Source organism: Uranotaenia lowii, chromosome 3, assembly GCF_029784155.1.
Source record: "Uranotaenia lowii strain MFRU-FL chromosome 3, ASM2978415v1, whole genome shotgun sequence".
Taxonomy (NCBI): Eukaryota; Metazoa; Arthropoda; class Insecta; order Diptera; family Culicidae; genus Uranotaenia; species Uranotaenia lowii.
Window position 1 is genome coordinate 207,001,143 of NC_073693.1, and position 18,956 is coordinate 207,020,098.

The window sequence follows — 18,956 nt, forward strand, 5'->3', positions numbered from 1 at the left end:
TGATACTTTAGGTTTAAAATAGTTTTGTCACAGTTCGAATGCAAATCTTTTACCAAAATACGTTCGAAAGCACTTCTGGAAATATTAAAACTATATTATCACATTTTCATCCACGTAAAATTGTTCTTTAATATTCTTTTTGATTGAAGACAAACAAACCAACAATGGTTCATCCAGGGCCTTAGAATTGTCAAAAACATTTCACCTTTCTGATGTTTATGAAAATCCAAAATATATCTTAGCCATCAGAAATAAGGTCCTCGACAAATTACGACAATGAAGAGAAAAAATAAAAGAAAATTCATCATAAAAACCTCTTGAAGAAAAAAAATTGAAAAATTACGAAAATCTGCTGAAGAGTGTTGACGGAAAAAAAAAATTTAATTTTTTTCTTGATTTTTGTCGAGTATTACTTGAGTTTTGACAAAATTTGCTCGGATATTGCCCGGATTGTTAATCCACAATTTCGAAATCAAAAGCTCAGATTTTGCCAGGTTTTTAGATAAAATAGCCCGGATACGTGCTGGAAAAAAATTTGGCAACCTTAATGTATATGCAATGAAACAATAACCAACATAGAAATTTTTATATCAAACATAACTTCTTGTTGAGGTTCATTTTTATAGTTAGAAAATAACTCTTCACGATCAATATCTTAATTTTTTTTAACGGTTTTCTTTGAACAGTTAGTAGTTTGTTGAACGACAGAGTGAATGAGAGCGAAATATCTGAGCACAGCAACTGCTTCTTTATGAAGAATTTTTTTTATCAGGATTCAATAATCCAGAGTCCAATCATTCAATGCTGGCCGAGCAACCGTCATAAATAAAAAAAAATCACTTCCAATAGAGTAACATAACATTTCATAAGTGGAGTAATAAATTCTGATAATAACCGGAAAAATTACTACGAAAATGCCTCGTATGATAGAAATAGAGATACATGGTGGTAATCTTATAAAGCAAACCCAAGATGCAATCTACCGAAATAAACTGTAACGCGAATCAATCAGCGCATAAATGTGTTTGGTTGCTCCAACAATTTTCCAATCAAATACACCATTCATCCGATCATCAAAGAGGTTGACTGGGAGGCTGAAAACGTGAAGGCCGTTTGATTCTTGCAACACCGCAGCTCAAATGAGGAGCAGAAAAAGAGAAAAAAAGTTGATTGCCGAATTAAATCATTTGTGCCAACAACATTTTCACTCCTCAACCTGCATCCACGTGCTGTAGTAAATCACGTTCCCTTTCAGAGTTGAGCCGAATCGTTTTAAGACTTCGATGGACTCTTTCGGTATATCGTTGACTGAAATGATGAATTGCCCTCTGGGTCCATTCCATTTTCGGGTCGTTTCGGTTTGGCTCTATTACTGTCAGTATGGTCCTACTTTTAGCTTCCTAGTAATTTCCCCAACACGATCCGCCATCAATCATCGCTGGAAAGTGCGCCACGGTACTTGTACTAAGTGTTTCTCGGAATCGATTCCAATTCGCGAAAGAGTTAGTATTTCGATTCGATGCAAGGAAATTGACTACAATCTAGCAGAACAATAAATCAAGCACCTTGTAAAATAGTTCAAACTAAGTACAATTTAGTTATTATTGCATTCCGATTGAGCTTTCCGTTTTCAGTAAAGTATAAATACAATTATTGGTTAAGAAATTAATGCCATGATATTGGGAAAGTGTTAAAAATAAAACCAAAAATCAATCATTGAAATTTAAAATAAATGAATGTTAGTTTGAAAAAAAAAAATCTTAAAAAATTGTAACGGATGTTCCATCACAGCGAAAAATCAATTCTTTTCCAAAATTTGCCAAGCTTGGCCAATAGACTCGTCATGGTCTACAATACAAACCCTGAAAATTTAGAATGACTCACCCACCCCTCGTCTCTGGACTCTCCCTCCTTTTTCCACGATTTTCGAAATCACCATTTTCAAAACACAATACTTTCGAACTTAGATTCATAGAAGAAAACCGTTGAAAATCTGATTGATACTAATGATGTTTCGGAAAAAATGACGTTTATTACGTAAAATTGAAGGTCTCAAATTCAAATGTTGTTTTCCTCGATGAAAATATAATTTTACTCCAAATTTTATAGCTTCGTCATATTTTTGAGACAATTTCATGCAAGAACCATTCAAAATTACCATGTAAAATTTCAATCATTTCCCGAGGTTTCAAGGATTCAAAGGAAAAAAGCCAAAAAAAATCTTTTTTTTTTCAAGAAAATCATAAAAGAAGATTAGTTTAACAGACTTAACTAACAGAACAATTATTGGCTTATTGTTAGTAATGACATTGAATTTAAGTGTAGTGAAAATCATGTAATTTTGAAGCAACTTCAAAACAGCTCCCCGCATAGCAAAATACTATATCTCAAACAGTCTACACGATACATCTACGTCCCCATAAATGATGAATGTCTCCGTAAACGTAACTATACCAAACTTTACCTCTATAACAATATGAACGAAACCTGCACGTTTATGTGAAAAAAGTGATCGTATCTAGAACGGTGAATGAATGGTAAGGACGATTTACCTCAAATTTTATTTAATCCTCAAAACGATCTCGAACTATTCCACATAGTGTCCATGATTTACGTCAAAATCATGTCAAGACGCGGGTCAGAGATGCCAGACAGTTTTTCACAAAAAAAAACAGCAAACATTTATGAAAACATAAAGTACTATGAAGATAATACCTAAACTCTTTCTGGATGCCAGAAACCCATTAAAAAAACATATCACATAACATATCCCAAGTGACAATTTTAGCTTTATTATGGTCAGCACAACTTCGATAGGACTATAGCATTAATCTTCATAAAAGGCTTAAACGCATTTCATGCATCACCAGGTGTCTAATACAGCTAAATCTGGCTATTTTGGTCACCGAAGCTTTTATAAAACATATTAGTAATTTTTTTTTTTAATTCCGTGAGTTCTCCGAGCTATTTTTTTTATTTTTTCTAGCAATCATGATGGTTGATGAATGATGATTGTTTTTTTGAGATACGATCGGGTCAAGTTAATAACATTTATGGGAAAGAATGGAATTGAAGATAGTGAGTGAAAAACATTTTTCAATAAACATAAACATGACACAATGACATCGATAACATAATGGAATTGATTGAAAATTGATAGACATTGTGAATCCATCAACATGGCGTCATTTTGTGCTTTTGCATTTGCAACCAACATGGCGTTAGTCAATTTAAAGCTCAATAGCTTTATTCAGGTCATAAAATGGCGGTTTTTGGTCATAAAAATAGCAGTTTATGAGCGCCATAGAAAAAGCTAAAATAAGTCGTTTTTCTTGCAAGCCAATTAGAGTGTCCGTCCCGGGATTTCCCGGTCGGGAATTCCCGGGAATTTCAAAAATTCGAGAATTCCTGAATCCCGGGAATCAAAACCCACTACATTTCGAAAAATATATGAAAAATCACGCAGCAGGTAGGCAGATTGTGTTTTCTCGAAAGTAACATTCATGCACTTGTTTCTCTCTGGCTTTGAAAGCCAGATGAATTTCAAAACTTAAAAATGAAGAAGACATCGCTTTCTTTATAGGAAAACCAAATTTGTAAAGTGTTCAGAAAAACGCAAAAAAGGTTAGGCCGATGTCCGCGAGTTCGAGCCCAAGAGTAAACATCGAACACAGTTGTACCGGATAAGTTTTTCAATAACGATCCGCCAACTGCAACGTTGATAAAGTCGCGAATGCCATAATGAAGGTAAAACGACTATAATCGAAACAAAAAAAAAAGAAAAAAGGTTAGAAAAATCAAACAAATCAATTTTTTTTACTAACCTCTAGTTGCATGAATGAATTCTTCATTTGACTTATTTAGGCTATTTTATAGTTCGTTTGACTGTTTTCAATTTATCATTGTTGAAAACAGATTGAGTTATTTGATTAAAAATAAGTTGAAAAACATTATGAAGAGTACATTTTGAACAGCTTATGGGCTTGTATGCACTACAGGTTTGAATCGAATAGCATATATACATGTTTTTGAATATTTCCCGGGATCCCGGGAATTCCCGGGAAACAGGCCACCAGATTTCCCGATTCCCGGGAATGGGAAAACTGCCGGGAAATGGACACTCCAAAGCCAATCAATTATACGCGTAGAATTAGTTTTTCATTTCTGAGTTGTTAATCATTAGTACCGTTAATGAGGACAGACTTTTTAAATGAAATAAATAAGGAATTGGTTGTGAATGTCCATTGGAATGATACCAAGAGTGAAGTCAAATTTCGATGTTGGACGCCATATTGAAATCCAAGATGGGGGCTTTCGCTGAACTCTTAAATGTTCTTATTTACTTAAAATCGCATGAAACGCCCAAAATATGGGTATTGGGTAAAAGAGCTGAGCTAGAAGAAGTCTAATTTCGCCACTTGACGCCATCTTAAAATCCAAAATGACGGTTCCGATAAGCTTTAAAATGCTGTAAATGACAAAAAATCGCATGGAACCCTCAAAATATGGGAATTTGACGAAAGGGTTTAACTAGAAATAGTCGAATTTCTCTATCTGACGCCATCTTGACATCCAAGATGGCTGTTTCCGCTTAAGATTAAAATGATGAAAATGACTTAAAATCGCATGAAATCCCCACAATATTGGTATTGGGTGAAACGGCTAAACAAGAAGAAACCGAATTTAGCTCTCTGACGCCATCTTGAAATCCAAGATTTCTTCTAGTTTAACCCTTTTAACTTATTCTTTTTATATATTATGGGGTTTCGAGGGACTATAAATAATGTACAGGTTTAAAAAGAAAAGCCGAAACTGCCAGCGTCAGAATACTAAATTTGATTTATTCTTGTATAGCCCTTTCACTCAATTCGAATACGGTTTCATTTGATTCTCAGTGATTCACATCAATTTAAAGTAAAGTGCAAGCCGTCAACTTTTTCTTGTTAAGCCCTTTCATGCGTTTTGCGATTGATGATGGGATTTTGAGAAGAATACATTTCTATGAAAAGAATGCAATAGATGGAATGGCATCTTTTGCATTCTAAAGATTTTCTATATTTTTATTTAAGAATACTATAAAAGGAAGCTATTCCACAGTTTTATGTTAAACAAAATTTTTTTTAACACCCAACGATAATTGATGCTTGAAAGTTTCAAGATGAATTGTATAATTTTGCATCAGGTCCAAAGGACGAATATTTTTATACGAATAATATTTTATTCACTTTCCTTTATTCTGAAACAATTCAATTGTTCATATTTGAGAGTTGAAAATTAGGAAATACAGCGATTTTTTGTCTGTAGTTTCATGCTCGTGCAAAGCAATCGTCGATAGTAGGTTCTTATAAAACACTAGCTGATCCCATACGAACTCCGTTTCGCTTTGAACTTGGAATATGTCATGAACAGTTGGTATGAAAATCCATTGCCAAGCATTTTCATGATGTACTTCCGAATTTATTGCTTAGCAATTATTGCACAAATTTCGGACGATCACTTTTTCTGTCGTCTGCTAATAAATTTGAAATCAAGAATCACTTTACCTTACCAAAAAACCTCCGTAGATGAATTTCCGTTCCTGTGCGATACAAACTCACCTAATTATTGCTTGCTCATTAATCTTCACGCTTAAAAAATATTGGAATCAGAAATCAATTGACTGTCCCAATTCCCGTGTAAAAATTTTGACGCGATCATTGCATTACAACGCAATTATTGCCAAAAAGTTATACCCCTTTTGGTGGCCTCTTATACAATCTTTGATATCTGAAATCGATTGCCCTTCCCTGTAAATTACCGTGTGCGAATTTTCATCTCAATGCGATGTCAAATAACGACGATATAGCAAAAATATTGAAAGGTTAATATGGACGACCCCCCTTGCCGGCCCATTACACTGAATTCAATATCTGGAATCGATTGCCCGTCCCTCAAAACTCTCGTGTACCAATTTTCATCTGAATCCGATATATAATAACGACAATGTTCGGGCTCGACCGATGGGGGGGTTCGGATTCGGGGTATTTCTTCCCGTCTCTCGTCGACGGCATCCACCAACAGCATGGAATAAGGTAAGTCGCCGATACTTATTGGCACAGCAGCTGATCACACCCGTTGTGGGAGAAATTTTGTTTGCACTTCTGTGTTCTTCGGTGATAGTTGATCACTATGCAATTAGATTGCATCTATTTTGCCACTTGAACTTAGCCCGATTTCGGATTCACTTGATAAAAGTCGCTTATTAGGACTTATTGAATTTATTAGGAATGAAGTGAAATTCCGTGCTTCTAATTCAACGTTATATTCTATTCTACTTTCTAAAATGGCTAACCACACTATTATTTCTGACTCTCTCGAAGAAAGTATTCATGTTGCGAGAGAGTTATGCTTATCCTAAGGTACGTATACAGATAGTGGTGTTTTCGATCAAATGAATTACAGTGTCAAGTGAACATAAAACTAGACACATAACAAACAAAACATAGATGAAATTTCCTGACCGGTACAGTACCGATCATTCCGGCCACCTTGAAACTGCTGTTTCAAACAAATTTCGGACCAATTGATTGCGGGCTATTCAGTCGGTTGGACCATGCGACACGGTTTGGGTACATGGTTGGACCAGTGTACACGGATAGGACCATCAGGAGACACGGTTGGACCCGGGGACACGGTTGGACCAAAAGACACAGCTGGCACGTCGCACATTGAGGAATCTGCTTCGGCACTGGTGCAGAATCTGTGAATACAAAACAGACCCGGTAGACCGAACGGCGTAGGGTAAGGTCATAGGAACGCTAATCACCTGTTAGCGCCCCATTAGCGCATTGAGCAACGTTCGGCGTGCTCTACCGATCTTTGAAGATTCTGCTACCATGTGGATGTATGTGGCCGATCTCGCTGGTAAACGAAGCGAATCTGCCACGATGTACGACAGTGGGCGGTCTGGAATCGATAAAAGACCCGGTAGATCGAACGATTTGGATTAAAGTAATAGGAACGCTAATCACCTGTTAGCGCTCCTTTAGCGCGTTGAGCAACGTTCGGCGTGCCCTACCGGTCTTAGAAGATTCGGCTTCTGACGTGGTGCATGGCGATGAATGCTCGGTGACGATATAGAGATAGTGTAGAAAAGGATCTGCAATCGACAAAGAACCGGTAGATCGAACGAGAAAAGGTGACAGTTTGGAACGCTAATCACCTATTAGCGCTCGACATGCGCAGTGAGTCACATTCGGCGTGCTCTGCCGGTCTTTGTAGAAGGATTTCGATGATGGCGGGTACAAAAGGACGTCTAAGGAACTGTTAGCGCTCCATTAGCGCGTTGAGCACGTTCGGCGTGCTCTACCGGTCTTTGTAGCTTTCTAGTTGTCGGGGTTGTCGCGTTGACCTGTTGACTGCTGGCGGTGAGTAAGATGACAATCTCGCTTGGCTGGCTGAATGACTCCATTTCGACCTGCATGAAGCCTTGTACAGCGACCGAGTGGCCGCGAGGTGGTGGAATAAGGCCAGCTTTCCAAGGATGAGGATTGCCATGCGTGGTCTTAATACCAACTAGGTTTTTCAGGGAAGTTGGAGGAATGTAAATTCCTGGACAGTTCGCTAGCTACGATGTGCACTTCCGGAACGCGTCTACTACTGAGCCCATCAGTATCCTTCTGGATAGCAGTTAACCGATTAGCAGCAACAGTTCTCCAACGCTGTGGTGGCGGCTTTAACCATTGACGGAACGATACCTCTGGTAGAACAGGTGCGCATAACTCCAGACAGCTAACATACGGCTGCTTGACCAAAGGGACAAAGTAGCAGCAGGATCCACAGGCAGCGTCTTCTCCTTCGTCGTTGACCTTAGCGGCGCTTGAAGGAGTGTTAGACAGTTGACTTTGTTGAGCGACGGGACCGACGAGCAGCGTATCGTTGAGCGCGTACCCTGAATTGGGCTCACAGGATGCGTCGAATACCACGCGATTATTGGTGGTTTTGCTGGCTTCCTTGAGCACCGGGTGATGTGGCCGATAGCAGTGTGGATTGTCGTCAACAGGATCGAAGTCGTGCCTTTTTCCGGGTTGAGCGTGACTTCCAGGGATTTTGTGGTGTGCATTTCTGGTGGAGTTTCGTTGTGTGGCCTTCGTGTTCGAATCTCCAAGGGTGGTTTTGGGATTATTGGACCGGGAATGGCGGGCGATGCATCCTTTTTTGTGGATTTGAGTGGTGGAGGGTTCAACGTCCATCCTTTGGCTCCCATCGGTGGTGTCCATTGGCCGGAACTCCCCAGGGATCGTTTCTCGGGTTTGATCAACGGTGGAGAGGAAGCACGCTCGCGGTGCGGTGGTGGAGCTGGAATCCACTTTGCCAGAAACTGCCCAGCCAAAGAGGGTGTCCACCAAAAACGGGAAACCGTTACCAAGGGAGTGGCGTACGCCTGTGTGAAACTCATGGTAACATTCTCCACCGATGATCATGTCGATTGTTGCTGGAACGTTGAACTGAGGATCCGCCAATGGAACCTTCGGCATTCTCCAGGCAGTTGAATCGATCGGGGATGTGGGGAGATATGATGTTGGTTTCTTCATGACGAGGAAATCGAGTGTGGTGGAGAAGTCGCTGTTCTTGGATATTATCTTGGCAGCTAACTTGTGCTTGATACGCTTGACTGACTCTCCAATTCCGGCAACTGCGATGTCCACGGGGCTTTGACGGGTGGCGAGCTCGTTCGCCAGCTTCCTGGTCATGAAATTTGACATTGCTGCAGAATCTAGTAGAGCTCGTGCTTGAATCTTTCTGCCGTATCGGTCGACTACTAACAGCGAGACTGTCTCCAAAAGAACGGTTGAATTAGAATTCACGGAAAGATTTACTGTTGGTGGGCTAAGCGATCTATTGGGGCCTGAATTCGCTTGTGTGGCTTGTGATCTCTCGGATGAGGACTCATTCGGTGGTGCTGCTGAGTCGTGCAACATCGTATGGTGCTTCGCTTGGCAAATCCTACACAGGAACTTGGATTTACAGGATCTTGCCTGGTGGTTCGCGCGGAAGCAATTCCAGCAAAGGCTGTGCTGTGTCACAAGCTCTCGCCGTTGGGAGCTTGACAGGTTCGAAAATGCTGGACATTGGTGGAGCGGATGTGTTCTCAAACAACAGTGACATGACGAAGTACTGGATTGAGTTTCGGACGTAGCTGTGTTCACAACCGATCGGATGGGAACTGGTTTCTTCGGGATTTGGCCGGCCACCTTGGAAGCGGTGGGCACTGAGGAACGATGCTGAAGATCGCTGTCCACGGATTTCAACATCCGGACCTGGTGGATGAGAAACTCGATGAGCTCGTCGTATTTCACCTCGTCCTTCTGTCGAGTATCTTGCTCCCACGCACGAATCGTCGCCGAATCCAATTTATTGGTCAGGATGAAGATGAGCGGAGTGTCCCAATGATCTATCGGTTCACCTAACTTCCCCAGTGCCTTGACGTGTCGATGGAAATCATCAACCAGTGTGTTGAGGTCTTGTGCGGACTCATGCTGAAGAGGTGCAAGGTTGTACAGGCCACGGAAAAGCTCTTTCCTAAGGAAACGCTTGTTGTCATACCGCTTTTTCAAAGCGTCCCATGTGGATGAATAATTATCGGCTTGGATATCCACCGATTCGAATGGTTTCTTGGCTTCTCCTTCTAGTGACTGTAACAGGTACTGCAGCTTGTTGACGATCGGTATGTCCTCGTTGCAGTGAATCATCGAAATGAAATTGTCGCGGAATGATATCCATCGCGATTCATCCCCGCTAAACTTCGGTAGATCGATTTTCGGCAACCGATGATGGAAACTGGAAGACATGCTATGAGAAGTCGATGCGTGCATGATCGTCGAACTCAGAAGATGCTCCCTGCTTTCCAGTTTAGACAGCAAAAAACCTTTCGCTCTGCAAAATCGATCCTCAAAATCAGCCCGGAACTCAAGATGACCTTCAAACTTATCCTCGTGATCACCCAGCTCGATGTCGTTCTGCACGTTCAAGAACAACTCGTTACATTTGTTGAGAGCCTCCAAACGTACCGAAACCTGGCAACAATCCCGTTCATAGGTGTACTCCGCAATGAACTTCTCCACCACATCTCGCTCGGCACACGCTCGTCGTCGCGTCAGAAGGTCCGCTGCTAATTTCTTCTCCACCTTGCTAGCCATATTACCACCACTCGAATCACACTTGTTGACACCAAAAATACCGGACACACCACCAATGATTGACTTTCGGATATTTTCTCGCAAATAAAATTCCCAAATTTATTTTTATTTTGTAGATGTTGCTATCTTTTTGGACCGCATTGTAGTCAGCAACTCGTATGAACAGCACCCAGCAATGTTGTAACACAACTGTTACGATTTGAAACCAAAAGTGATTTGCAATTTCTCCAAAAAATGTAGTTTCCGAAGTGTCGCTATTATTTTGACCGACACTGTAAAGTGCAACAGGCTAAATGCACTTGCAATTCGTTCTACAGCACGCCTTTATTTATCCAATGCAATTTCTCCTCAAAAAGTTTTATTTAAAAAAAACTTGTTCCAAAACTTTTGTGCTCCAGTGTAAAACCTCAAAATTTTGTGAGACAGTGTAATTGCCGTTTGTTTTGGTTCTAATAAATATCAATCACCAACTTGATTCTAATTGCTGCTGTTGCAATTGCAATTATGGGACAAATTTTCGTTGGCCAAGTGAATAATGGGCCTGAATATTATATTCACGGTGAGTATATCACAAAATGGCCTACCTTGATGTGATTGTACAAACCACAGCTGCTACTGCGCTTTCGAAGATGGCGAATGTTGGATTCCAATGCTGGTCCAGATGAGCTTCTGTCCTCGAATCCGGCTCGAAGGACCAAATGTTCGGGCTCGACCGATGGGGGGGTTCGGATTCGGGGTATTTCTTCCCGTCTCTCGTCGACGGCATCCACCAACAGCATGGAATAAGGTAAGTCGCCGATACTTATTGGCACAGCAGCTGATCACACCCGTTGTGGGAGAAATTTTGTTTGCACTTCTGTGTTCTTCGGTGATAGTTGATCACTATGCAATTAGATTGCATCTATTTTGCCACTTGAACTTAGCCCGATTTCGGATTCACTTGATAAAAGTCGCTTATTAGGACTTATTGAATTTATTAGGAATGAAGTGAAATTCCGTGCTTCTAATTCAACGTTATATTCTATTCTACTTTCTAAAATGGCTAACCACACTATTATTTCTGACTCTCTCGAAGAAAGTATTCATGTTGCGAGAGAGTTATGCTTATCCTAAGGTACGTATACAGATAGTGGTGTTTTCGATCAAATGAATTACAGTGTCAAGTGAACATAAAACTAGACACATAACAAACAAAACATAGATGAAATTTCCTGACCGGTACAGTACCGATCAGACAATATCTCATTAACAGTGAATTGTTAGTATGGACGACCCCTTTTGCCGACTCTTGATTTTAATTTGGATAAGTGAAATCAATTGTTTGTATGTGCATATTTTCATCCCAATCCGATGTATAAAAATGTCAATATCATTAAGATATTTAAAAGTTTATATGGACGACCCCTTTTGCCAGCCCCTTACACTGAATTCGATACCTGAAATCGAATGCACGTCACTCAAAACTAACGTGTACCAATTTTCATCTGAATCCGATGTATAATAACGTCAATATCGCAAAAACAGCGAAAAATGAATATGGACGACCCCTTTGGCTGACTCCTTACACAAAATTTGACACCTGCAATCGGTTGCTCGTCTTTCAAAACACTCATATGTAAATTTTCAACACAATCTGACTAAAATCAACGGCAATATCGCGAAAACAATAATTGTCTTCTTGGAAGACCCCCTTCAGAAGGGGTCATCTGAAAATCTAAAAACATTTTTCATCATTCCTAATCCTCTCAGGCTTTTTTTAGGCAATACGTAGCTGAGAGTGTGAATCTAAAAACTGGAATAAAAACTTTAGTTCCAAAAACGGTTCTTTTGCGTTTAATCAAAATAAATTAAAAAAAAAACAATGTTTTCGATATTTTAAATGCGATTGGAACGCTTCTAATGTGCTTTGACACAAAAAATTGGAAAGTCAAGTAATTTTCTTCCACATTTTCCATGAAGTTTTTGGATTCATGCTAGGAATTTGCTCATATTGGCCCGGCTTTTTAAAATAAGAAATTTCAAATCAATTTCTCGGTATTTGCCAGGTTTTTGAAAGAAAATTGCCCGGAATCGCCGAGCATGGATACGTGCTTATTTTATAGTGTTGTAAAAATGTGATACCCAATGAAGGAAAATCAATTGGATAAAATCAGAGTTTAACCACTGATTCAACTACTATTTCGTGGATCCCAACTTTGAATTCAGAACCCATCAATTTTAAGTTCAAGGTAAAGTTTAGAAATAAATATGATTTTAGAAATTAGAGATAATGATAGTTTCGCAGTACCGAATATTTTCTTTCAGAGGCCATAAAAAATTAAACTAGCATTAATAAGCATTTCCGAAAACAGTTCCGCATAATGAAAAAATCTAAAGAAAATTAGTAACAACAACTCTGTACTCTGAGAACAAAATTTAAGGTTTTCTGCAAAATCAAGCTGATAACGTATTTGTTTATTCCGAGTGTGAACCTAGTATTGCACTGGTGTGCCTCCAAGTGTTGACATCTTGTCATCAACCTTTTTTGACTTATATCCCTTTGGTTCTGAGGGCCTCAATTTTATGCTGAATACCGCACTCAAAACACACATTTATTTTGAGCAAGGTACAATGCAATCATTGAATCCGGAAATGAAATCCAAAAACATCTCATTAGAACAGTTTTTGAGTTATGCTCCAAATATGAAATTTTGGAAAAACAAAAAAAGTACTTATACTTAGATTGTAATATCTCGGACGGCAAAACATTATTTTGACATCTCTTATATGCATATTGATGGTGAGTAAATATTCTGTCGATCATCTGAACTTCACTTTTTCGTTCAGATTTAAATTCGAAGGTGACATTTAAAAAATCTATTTTCTCTAAACTTCAAATGTCAATTCAAAACAAAGATTTCATGTGGTTATTTATAAAAATGAGTTGAAAATTCCAAAAGTTATGACTACTTTTCCATAATAGTAATTTATCAATTTTTGAATATTGTACTAATCTTAATAAAGGAAGAATTAAATATGATAAATCTCACTCGCTCCAAGCTAAACTTGACCATTAGCTGTTATGGTATAGTAACCATATCTTCTTCCATTTTCAACCGATTTTTATACTATTTTACTTCAAATCTGAATTGACATTTAAGGTCCATAGCAAAAAAAATTGAAATTTCACCATCAAGTCTAAAAACGTCGATTAAACACTATTTTCTCCAAAAAAAAAATTTTTTTATATTTTTTTTTTCTAATATAAATTCATTAACATCAACAATACTGTTGATCTTACACAAAAGTGAAGTTCAGATCATCAATAGCAAATCTTGCAAGATATGCAAAAAATATATTTTAAATTATTAAATATTTTTGGCTTTTTCGGTCTTTTAGTATATCAAACAATGTGCAGTGGGACCGTAGAAAAACGGATGAAATTTATTACTTTTTATCCGTGCAAAAATGTAAGTAAGTTAAAATTAATCTATTGTACTAAAATAACATGTTGTCTACCACAGACGAGCAGCAAATTCTGGACTCCTAACCGTTGGATAAAAACGACACTGACAAGAACAACAGACTGATAAGTGAGTTACACACTACATAATTTATTAATTAACAACGCTCCGTAACAAATTTGTAATTCTATAATAAATTTCTAGTTCCCTTGAAAAAGACCACCAAAACTGGTCGAAACGTCGGGTATTTCAAAACAAAGTTGTTTGATATACTAAAAAGACCGAAAAAGCCAAAAATATTTAATGAAAAACATTCGGTCGTAACATAAAAACATTTTTTAAATTATTGTTATTCAGTCCGAGATATTAGAATCTAAGTATAAGTAGGTACTTTATCTGTTTTTCCGAAATTTCATATTTGGAGCACAACTTATAAACTGTTCTACTGAGTTTTTTTAAATTTCATTTCAAATTCAGTGAACTCAGTTTACTTACTTCAAAAATTATGTAAACTTGTGTTTTTTTTCAATTTTTTTCTATAAATTTTGCAATTTTTTGCAACGTATCAGGTAAAAAGTAAATTCAATCGATTTTTATTAGATAAAATCAAATTTAAACCGGAAAACGTTAATTTTGAAACCTGAGAATATTGAATCAGAATTTGGGGCGCTTTAAGCTTATTATTGCTTTAAGCACCGTTGTATAGTACTCACAACCAATTTTTACCCAAAAATTTTAACAAAAAACTGCGTGCTATATTATTTATTATTGGTTGTTTTTATTTTATTTCAATAACATGCGGTACTTGAATGAATTTCATTTCACTATCCTAATTTTAGGATTTAAGGATTAATTTTCAAGACAGTTTTGAGTTTTGAGGTTGTGGAATATGTTGGAGTTTTTCAATTTAGAAGCAGTTGAAGAGGGATCAGAGTTATTTCAAAACTTATAATTTCATTCCTATAAATGTTTTGAACTGCTGAGCTTTGACTTGAAATTCCATTTCTAATTCTGAATTTCTTATTTTGGAATCTTGGAACCAAAACTGAGTGATTTTGTATTTTTTCCTGTTTTGGTTTTGAATTCCGGTTTTTTTTTCAGTTTTCCGATGCGATTTTCAATTCCCGGTTTTTCCCGATTTTTCCGGTTCTGTGGTCACTCGAAAAAAATTGTACATCGATATATGCGGTATACACTTTTGTTAATTTTGAAAATCTTTCAAAATTATTCTCTGTTTTGAGTTTTATCAAAAGTTTTTTCAGTTCGAGAGACTTGTTTTAAAAAATTAACTTTCGAATTGGTTATGGGCATTTCAAATTAAGGCATGAGGTTTTTCCAAGGTTGAATATTGTTTTAAAAAATCAAATCAAATCAAATCACGCTTCAAATGGTGCCGGCAACGCGGAAAGTCCATAGAAACAAGTTGCAATCATTTTGACACCGAATTTCCAAACCATCAATCATCATGCCGAGATCGACAACAGTGTGAAACGACGACTCCGACTTCTCCACCCCTTCATATGATTCATTTACTTATATGCGACTCCATTCTCCGTTTTTGCCGCGCCTCGTGATTGGTGCAACATCGCGTCCAATCTCACGAAACATTGCTTGCTTGCTACCTACAACAAAACCGATGCTCGCTTGTTGATGTTATTGTTGCAATAATGTTCATTCACAACTTTACCTACCCATAGCAGGCTGGGTATATAGATTTTCGTGGTTCACCTTCAAATGTGACGAATGCTGATGTCCTAAATTTAAACCGGCGTTGGACTGACCTGGCCCATGCCTTGGTGGTTAGCAAAATTGATGGACAACGAAGCGCAATTTGCTGATGCATCTGCACTGCATCTTTTGCTGATGACGTCTTTTTTTTTGGTCTTGTGGCCCGTTTTCCTCTCACTTGAGACTTGTTAATGAAACTGACCGGAGAATGAAAGGGATATTGCCACATACAGATTTGCAAAGAGACACGGTGATTCATAATTGTCAACTGGCAAAGGTCATTCGGATCGGATTGTTCGGTTTTTGGTGGGAATCGTTTGGATGCCTGATGTTGTGAAAAAAATCCACAAAAATGAGGGTTGATATATCTGAGATATTTGCATGATTTTTAAAATTATTTTTTCAACCATTATCAAACTAAGTCTTCAATCGACAATATCGCTTCCATCCCGCAGTGATTGAATGGGTCAATCAAAGCCGAGTCAAATCAATGTTTCTAAGCTTGCTAATTCATGTTGTCCTTCGGTTCGGATCAAGTCGTTCCAATCAATTTTTTTCATCTCCTACCAATCAGAGTGAATTCAACAAATTGCTTTCCTGCAGCGATCGTCGGTGTGATGCAACAGCGAATTACTTTCGATCTTCAACGGATTTCAAAGGATCAATCAGAATGAGATTCAAACTGCCAGTACCCTACCTCAGAAGTCTCAATTCACTCGCCAAATCGGAGCGATAAAACCAAATGGTTTCTTTGTATAACGAAGATTCTGGCTGGCAGCAGTCAACAAACAACTTGAAAGCGAAAGCAAAACCAATTGCTGCAGTGGAAAAAGCCGAAATCATTCATTGACCAGCTGACGGAACCAATTGGGGCCGATCCCCTTTTCCATTTGCCTGGTAATTGTCGCTCCCCCCCAGGGAGGGTTTTGATTTTCACCGACGATTGTTTGATAGTGGCTGCCACGCAAATTATCGAATCGTTTTCTTTCCGTCTGACGATATAAAAAAGGGTACGTGAAGGGTAGCAGTAGATTATTCCTAGTGAAGATACATATTTAGATTTGGACTTAAAAAGCACCAGTTGGTGGGAAGATTGACTTTTGTAGTATACAAATTTTAAACATAGCCCTAATTGGTTTTGTTGAATTTTACAACCATTACTTACATATCAGTATATACCTACATAATGATGGCAGCCAAATGGGTCATGTCGAATTCCGAAAAATAGATATCGCAGATTGGCCCTAGAAACTGATCTGTAGTGACAATTTGTGGTCGGTTTTTGATTTCAGGATCAGGATAACAAAATTAACTTTTATGAACAAAAAAGTAGAATTTCACTACGTTGGGGTCTACCTGGTCACCCTTTTCTCTCAAACACCTCCTGAACCTCATGGACAGTATGCAAAGAGTTGTCAGTTGAATATCATGGCCAAAAAGACGAAAAAACCATAAAAAATGATCGATTGTGAAAGTTTATCACAGCAAAATTTTTAGTGGTCTTATATTTTGTCGCGCCATTTTTTTAAATTTTTATTTGGTTATAAGGGGATCCAATTTTAGGATTTCTCAAAAACTTGCTTAGTGTATGATGTTTTTTGTGGAGTTTATAACTATGTATTAAACAAATAAGAACATCAATTTTTCAACCCTGAAGTGATTATTAAAGCTTGATTTGATTGTGGTGAGAAGTGGTCTTAAAGTTTTGTACGTCACTGTATTACACTACATTCTGTCTCCGATAAAAATGATCATAGAGAAAACATCTTTGAAAAATCATTTAAAGGCTAGTTCTTGATAATTCAATTTGAATTTTTTTTCCAAATTTAATCATTCAAATTATTATTTATTTTTTAAGGAATCTTAACACATTCAAGGTCAAAAATGTAAAATTTGAAGTTTAAGGAACAATCATTAGCGAGAACTTGAAAATTTTGTATTTAGTTTGCAAAATATTTTAAAAATAAGTTTTTTTTTTCAGAAAAGTACGCTGGATATAGGGGAGAGTCTCCTCTGTAATGTGGCAAATTTTTAAAGATTTGAGAAAGATTGCCGATGCCAACGGTTCAAAAAAAGACGCGGTAGCCAGATTATCTCGAAACGTCTGGTGAACTATTAAATACGTTTTTATTTTCTAGAACTCGCCGAAAAAACATAGATTAAGGGGGGGGTAGGGTCTAACGGGTATAAAAAAACACCATTTTCACGATTGTTTTTCTAGAGCTATCGTTCAAACAAATGAATTCAAATTTTTTGCATTATACAAAGCATTGTTAAAAGAACATTTGGTAATTTTTTCGAAGAAAAATATTGAAAAATGAGCCGGTGACGGAGCATTTTCGAGGATGCCTTTTAGAAAACAGGATTTGCGGTGGACACTGTATCTCAGCACAGAATCATCTGAAGTCAAAAAATCAGAGCAAAATATTTTTAATAGATGTTTTTCTGGACCCCAACGTTTTTATTTAACTTAAAAATATTTTTATGAAATTTCTGTGGCTGTTTGAAGTAAAAACTACGATTTTTCACTTAAAAATCCGCCATTTTTCACCTGTAAAATCTCCCCAAAGTAAAAAAATCAAAAAAGAAAAACGTTGGGGTCTGGTATTTTATATGTAGAAAATATGTTCCAAATTTGAAAAGAATCGGATAAGTAGTTTTCAAATGACGATGTCCACGGACTTTAAAAATGTGCTTTCGAGAAAAACGCGTTTGAAGTTTCTGCTCTTGCTTTCTTGCAGTATTAGATAGGAGAAGATAAAGGCCTATAACTTCTACAGTTTTGCTTCAATTGACTTGAAAATTTGACACAACATTCTCGAAATGTTTTACAATAAGAAAATAAAAAAATAAAAAAATCGATTTTTTGAAAGTGTTAGACCCTACCCCCCCTTAAATAGCAAACCAATTTCAGTTAGTATGATAACAGTTTGACGCGTAGTGTTTAACAAAGTTTACCTTCAATATTGAAATTAAGATAATTTAAGAAATCCCTGGAGAAAAAAAAATAAAGAAATTCACAAACTTCTGCTGCGTTGCTAGAAACAATTTTTTTTTTCAAATTCTAGATAATTCATAATTCTGGAATTAATATTATGTTTATCTTTTTCTCGGTTTTTCGGTGTGATGTGGTGTTTTGTATTTGTGCTGATGGTTATTTTATTTTTTATAGTCGATGTGTTTTTTTTGATTACGAAGTTTGTGCTTCCATGTGACATTAAAATTTAACACATGATGTAATTCGGGTAATTTTTTTTATTTTAACACGTTCGAAAGGAAATTCTTTAAATGCGTTTTTCAGATAACAGACCCATTTTAGATAAAAAGCATTTTAAATAGCTTTTTACTAAAATCACCGAAAATTGGTGTCATATGGAACCAGAAATTTCTAAATTAAAAAAAAGCTTATCGACTAAAACAAATATTTTTCTTGTTTTTTTGTCGTGTAGGTAGTACATCGATTTGGAAAAAATTTGCTCGGATTTTCGGGCGACAATTTTGATATCAATAAATCGCAAAATCGTAAAATATGTACTTACTTTACTCTGTTATTTTTGGAATAATTTTTGCTAAAACTTTTAAAAATAAAGCTATGAGTCGATCGTTA

General features: G+C 37.3%; 2 protein-coding genes across 2 annotated transcripts in view; both read right to left on the bottom strand.

Annotated features, from left to right (window-relative positions):
• LOC129756999 (glucose dehydrogenase [FAD, quinone]) overlaps window positions 1–18,956 on the bottom strand; it is a 91,789-nt gene that overhangs the window by 62,426 nt on the left and 10,407 nt on the right. The gene's annotated exons all lie outside the window — the stretch shown is intronic.
• Window positions 7,295–10,178, bottom strand: LOC129753032 (uncharacterized). The gene is made up of 2 exons (XM_055748825.1): window positions 7,556–10,178; window positions 7,295–7,512 (listed from the first exon to the last, which is right to left on the bottom strand). The coding sequence occupies exons 1-2, from the start codon at window positions 10,176–10,178 to the stop codon at window positions 7,295–7,297; spliced, it is 2,841 nt and encodes a 946-aa protein (XP_055604800.1).

Excerpts from the sequence above, each read along its gene's own strand:
- LOC129753032 (XM_055748825.1), bottom strand. The coding sequence starts at position 10,178 with ATGGCTAGCAAGGTGGAGAAGAAATTAGCAGCGGACCTTCTGACGCGA. Across the intron at positions 7,513-7,555 it reads CAACTTCCCTGAAAAACCTA|CTGGCCTTATTCCACCACCT; the intron begins GTTGGTATTAAG and ends ATCCTTGGAAAG.